Consider the following 5,869-nt stretch of genomic DNA (forward strand, 5'->3'; position numbering starts at 1 on the left):
GCTGACTGGCTCTGTGGCTATTGACGACGCGAAATTTGCTATCATTTCCCTTGTAGGAGGTAGACGGCGAGCTGTAAGCTCCTCTATATACTTGACAAGCTCGTCCTCCTGCTGTGGAGTGAGCTTTTGTTGTGCAATCGCCTTCTCTTCACGCGATCGCGTCTCGTGTCAATATTTTCGAGACAGGGTTGAGCGCACAACCTTATGTTGTTTAGCCAGCGCTGTCCACGGGATCTTATCGCATGGTATCATAGAGTCTATCTCTTCAAAGGCAGATTTCATAGTCATTGTGGCGTTGAGTAATTGTACAGTGAAGTATGGGTACAAAAAGGTGGTTTGGCGCATTACGCGAATCCGCGCATTACGCGCACGGACACGGTAGAGCACCCCTGTCCTTTTGTCGCAGCATCCTTGCCCTTCATCTTCCAACCTTGTAGTGCCTGTTCGACGCCACCACAAGACCAAAAGTTTTCTCCACCACGAGTATTTGTCGGGAAGCATACAGCCCACTGCTATCAAATTAGTACATGGCAAATAAACTAAACAGCTAATTTCACTGTACTCTACAAAGTCGGAGCCAGAAGGACAGCCGCACACGCCGCCTGGCAAGTGCCAAAAGCTGCATTGCAGGCAACGACAGTAGCGGGAGCAGTGGCACCCAGAGTGGCACCCCAGGTAAAGCCGGCTGCTGAGTAGCATGCCATTACGACTGCAGAGCAGCCACCTTGGCAGATGCCGTACGCGACCGGTCCAGCTGATGCTAGGCAGGCAAGAATGAGGAAGGCCGCTGCCATGGTGGTGAAGGATAGAAGCTTCATTGTAGAAGGAGTCTGAATGGGTTAGTTATCGAAATAAGTAAATCGCGCCTTGTGTGAAGCGCACTTACCGGGTTGCCCTTTGCCCTAGAAGAGATTGCTGTGAAGAAGTGAAGCTAAGGATTCTTAAGCCTGCGCTCTTAAGCGACCACTCAGTTCTGGAAGGTTAGCTAGCGCTCACAATAATATTAAGATATGGACTCGTAGAGGCGATTAAGGCAGGCATACCGAAAAGGAGATTCAGGAGGGCTTGAATTTGGTAAACTCTGTAGGTGTGGGAAATTCAAGAGTTAGCGAGTGTTGAGAGGTGGAAGACAAGAGGAGCTGTTGCGGTTTATATAGTAAGGACATCACATGTTCCATGTGCTGGCCTAGCGCTCCTCACCTCACTACTCACTTCACTCCCGCCTTCACTTTATAAGCACTTTCTCCACTAATGTTATCATGAATATGTTGTGTAAACAAACGCTGATTGTGGCCACATATATAAGATGGCCATGCCCGCACAACAACAGAACAGATTAATACACTCTTTCATACTTTGATTTGCTGCTCTGCATGACTTTTCGCTTAATTGGATACACCGCCGTATGAGCAAAGAACCACGTCATTAGGCTCAATCGTGCCCTAACATCGCCCTAGCTGCGGACTTCACCGGCTCTATGAGTAAACTGACAATATGTGTAACTGCGTGAGCAGTGTCGGTTGGAGGCTGTGGTCAATGATTGTATTCTATCTGTGTTGTCGTTTTGTGATATTCTTGTACAGAAGCTCTCAGCTTGGAGGTAAGTGCGCTTGCACTCGGGCAGTGCCTTCTACAATAGGATATCATGTGACCCAACCCACGCAGTTACACACCCCCTCAGCTGCGGTGTCAACCAAAGCTGATCTTCCTAGCTGATCAATGCTCCATATCATACCCAGGATATCCGAGACAGTACTCCCTTTGATGTCATCCTAGTACCAGTGAGTCAAGCTCGCTGGATCAGGACTGTTGATGAGGGAGTATTTTGTGATAAGGGCGTTGTTGTATTGAAGCTATCAGAGCGGGGCGATATCTACAGTGCGCTAGTGCGGGAGCTAATCAAACGAGCTGACTAATGAGAGCACTGCCTGTGCGGACACACCCCCACAGCGAGTGAATTGAAGCTCCGGGATGCTATTATGCCTGTGCGCCTGTTGTCGCCCATACCCCTCCATTGTATTTAGTTCTTGTTGTTGTTGTTGTTGCCAGTCAGCCCGTTGGTGACAATCGTTGGTTTGCCGAGGCCGAGGTGGTGTAGGAAGCGCTCGTGAGCTACGCGATCGAGAGGCTTGGTGAGACCGTCGGCGGCCATTGCTGTTGTGCGGACGTGTTCAACCTTGAGGTGACCATCGCGGACTCGCTCCTTGATGTAATGGTAATAGATGTCAACATGCTTAGTGCGCTCGTGGTGGCCGTTGCTGTGGAGGAGCTTGATGGAAGGCTCATTGTCGCCGTACAGCAAGATTGGGTGAGTGTCATCAGACTTATAGTCCAACTGGTGGAGTAGCCGATGGAGCCATGTAGCTTCTTTGGCTGCAAAGGTCATAGCCACGTACTCTGCCTCAGTCGTAGAGGTCGTGACGAGCTTCTGCTTGGTGGACCTGTGACACACTGTACCACCTGCGAGCTTGAACAGGTAGCCAGACGTGGACTTCCGGTCTTCTCTGTCGGCAAAGGAGGCATCGCTGTAGCCGTGGAGACCAAGGTCAATGGGAGCAGACTTGACGTACATGTCGATGGATAGCTTCTTGCCTCCAGGCGGAGCCTTGTACGTCATGACGAGGTCCTTGTAAGTCTTGAGATAGTCGATGACCTGGAGAGCGTAGTCATAGTGGAGCAGCGTGGGGTTACTCATCGCGCGCGCGAGAAAGCCGATGTGGAAGGAGATGTCCGCCCGTAGCTGTGTTGCTGGATAGAGCAACTTACCAATGATAGTCTGGTAGTTGCGGAGCTGTTGCAGAGGCGCACGATCATCTGCGGGACGCGTCTTGAGTTTGAGTACTGCGACGTCAAGGGGAGTATGGCGTGCTGCAGAGTTTTCGCGCTTGTAGTCGCTGACGAGCTTGTCGATGTACGACTCCATGGAGAGCTCAATGGAGCGCTGCTTTCTATCGCGACGAATGCGGATGCCCAGGTAATGGGAGATGGGGCCAAGGTCTCAACACTTGTACTTGTCGAAGACTTGCTTCTTGACCTCCTCCATGCGATGGCGAGTCTTGGTGATGAAGACAATGTCGTCGACGTACGCAAGGATGATGCTGCCGTCGTTGTGCTTGAAGACACATGGGTCAGCTTCTAGTGGCGTGAAGCCAATCGTGTTGAGAAAGCAAGAGAGCTCCTCATACCAGAGTCGTGGTGAGCGGCGGAGACCGTACAAGGCCTTCTGGAGTTGTGCTTTGCGACCGTCTGGCAGTCTAATGTACACAACTTCGTCCTTGTCGAGTTTGCCGTTGAGGAAAGCCGTGATAACGTCAGCTTGGTCGCACTCCAGGTCCAGGGCAGCAACCATGGCTAGGAGCACTTTCAGTGTAGTGGCTCGCGCGACAGCGGCATAGGTCTCTCGCCAGAGGTTGACGTCCTGACGATTGCCGCAGACCACAAGGCGTGCCTTTAGTCGCTCAAGCTTGCCGCTGTCGGACAGCTTGTACTTGTACACCCACTTGGTTGGCAATGCCCAGTGACCGCTCGGCAGAGTTACGACAATGACCCAAGTACCATTGTCGTCATGAGACTGGTACTCCGCGCTTTCAGCTTCAATCCATCCGTCCTTGTAGAGGTGTTGACGAGCCTGCTTCAGTGAGGTTGGCTCTGGCGGCAGCTCGACTCTTGTAGTGGTCGGCGCGTTGACTATGGCGGAGGCGAAACAACGAGCAAGTTGTGGCGTGATGTGTGGGTTGTGAAGGGCAATGGCCACGTAGAGGTGGTGTGCGGGCTTACGGGTTCGCCTTGTGTGGAGGATGTTGCAATTATTGATGTCGCCATCAATCTCTGCGCGGCGAGCTGCCTGGTTACCACCACGTGTGGCATTGGCGATGGCTTCAACTGGGACGTACTCATAGCTAGGGTGTGGAGGAGAAGCGCGGGCGTTGGCAACCGCTTCAAGGCTATTGTCGTCTGGTTCGTGGACTGTGAGGTTGTCAATATTTGCGTCAAAATCGAAGCTAGAGGCCTCGGTGAGACCACCAAAGTTGAAGCCGCTGCCTTGTTCAATGCCATCGACACCCACATCGTCTTCTTGACGGTGGGGTCGCGGCTGCGGAAGCGGTTGTAGTGGACGAAACGGGATGTGGACTGAGACTTCTTGCTTCTCATTGTCGTCTGTTGAAGGTCGCTCAATAGTGGCGAGCCTGTGACATGCCCACTGTACGCTGCTGGTACGGTGCACTTTCTTGCTGACAGGGTCCCACATGAGGAAGATGCGTGAGCCTTCACGGCCCACGTAGTACATCTTGGTGGCGCGTGGATCGAATTTTGCGCTCTGTATACGGGTTTGTGCGGGCTTGTGGACGTAGCCTGTCTCACCATAGGTGCGGAATGAGTGTAGGTTGGGTACCGGATTTGGCACGCCCATGTGCTCAAAGCGTAGTTGTGCTGGAGTCTTGCCGCCCGGCAGAGCCGCGTTGGGAGTGTGGTTGACGAGTTCGACAGCGTAACGTGCCGCCATCGGCCACATGTTCTTGGGTAGGTGAGGAGCAGCGACGCCCATAGCACGAGTGCGCGACTCAATGATGCGGTTGCTGGACTCGGCTACACCATTCTGGTGAGGTGTCCTTGGTGTGGATAGCTCCAGGACTGTACCGCGACGCTCAAAGTCGGCGTAGGCACGCTGATTGACTAGCACTGTGTCGTTGTCAACGTGTAGGATGGCTACAGTAACGTCGTACTGGGTTTTGGCTCGGTCAAGGAAGGAGAAGAGCCTGCCCGTGATGCTCTGCTTGTCGTCAGTAATGTCAATCCACCTGTAACGAGTACAGTCGTCGGTGTAAATGATCCAATACTTCTCACCCCCAGGTCCTGTTGGTGTCATCGGACCAACAATGTCGATGTGTACGCGGTGCAGGAACTTGGTGGAGTGGTTGGGCTTGACGCGAGAGATTTGCTGTTGTGAGTTACCGAGTAAGCAGGCTTCGCATGAGAAGGGCTTGACATCCGTAAGGCGCAGGCCAGTGGTGCTGTCAACCAAATGGCGAAGCGTACGGACGCCAGCGTGACCAAACAGGTCATGGAGGTCACGAAGTGAGATATCTCGAGTTGGTGTTAGCATGCTGTTACGCGTCTTAGTGTTGACTGCTGCAAAAGCAAGTGACTGAGCGGTCTGGAGCTCGTCGCCAGCAAGGAGAAAGGTAGGGATCTTGTCGACTTCTGGTGTGTAAGCGACTTCGGTGTCATAATTGTCACGGCGGAGGTATAGCTTGTGATCGTAACCGTGATAGTAAAGGTTCTTCTCACGCAGCACTGAGTGTGACAGTACAGAAACGAACATCTGTGGCGCGTACAGCACGTTGGAGAAAGAGACTTGTTCGCTTGTACCGTCGGAGCGGAGGACTGTTACCTTGATAGTGCCCTTCTGCGTGATTGTAATTGGACCAGCGCCGGTGTTGATAACAGCGTAATAGCTGCCTCGATCGAAGCTGGTGAACTTACTGTGGTCGTTGCAAAGGTGATCGGTGGCTCCAGTGTCGAGAATGAGACGGTTCTGGTACTCACCGCGTCCAGCAAGCTCGCGAACCGTGTTGCTGATGTCGACTACGGGGGTTGTACGAGCTGTAAAGAACATGAGACCGTTGTGAGGCTGAAAATATGAGTTGTCCTTCACAGCGGCAGCGTTGGCGCCGCCTTTCTTGGTCTTGATGTAGTCGGCGTTCTTGTCACGCCATTCCTGTGTGGCCTTCTCAGGGAAGGTGTACCAGCAGTTATCGCCGCCGCCATAGTGCGTACGGTCACAGTGCTTGCAGTGAGCTCGCGCGATGGTTGACTTACTATCGCCTGTCTGTTGGCGATCACCAATACTGGCGCCGCCTCGACCTCC

General features: G+C 52.9%; 2 protein-coding genes across 2 annotated transcripts; both read right to left on the bottom strand.

Moving 5' to 3' along the window:
• Positions 1-563: 563 nt before the first annotated feature.
• On the bottom strand, positions 564-794 carry BU25DRAFT_353360 (uncharacterized protein; the record flags this gene model as incomplete). The annotated part of the gene is made up of 1 exon (XM_033703453.1): positions 564-794. The coding sequence occupies one exon, from the start codon at positions 792-794 to the stop codon at positions 564-566; it is 231 nt and encodes a 76-aa protein (XP_033556128.1).
• A 4,544-nt stretch (positions 795-5,338) lies between these two features.
• Positions 5,339-5,824, bottom strand: BU25DRAFT_307414 (uncharacterized protein; the record flags this gene model as incomplete). The annotated part of the gene is made up of 1 exon (XM_033702081.1): positions 5,339-5,824. A coding segment is annotated over one exon (486 nt), but the record flags the coding sequence as incomplete, so codon positions are not given.
• Positions 5,825-5,869: the final 45 nt, after the last annotated feature.

The sequence above is a fragment of the Macroventuria anomochaeta genome (assembly GCF_010093625.1).
Source record: "Macroventuria anomochaeta strain CBS 525.71 unplaced genomic scaffold BU25scaffold_49, whole genome shotgun sequence".
In the NCBI taxonomy this organism is placed as follows: domain Eukaryota; kingdom Fungi; phylum Ascomycota; class Dothideomycetes; order Pleosporales; family Didymellaceae; genus Macroventuria; species Macroventuria anomochaeta.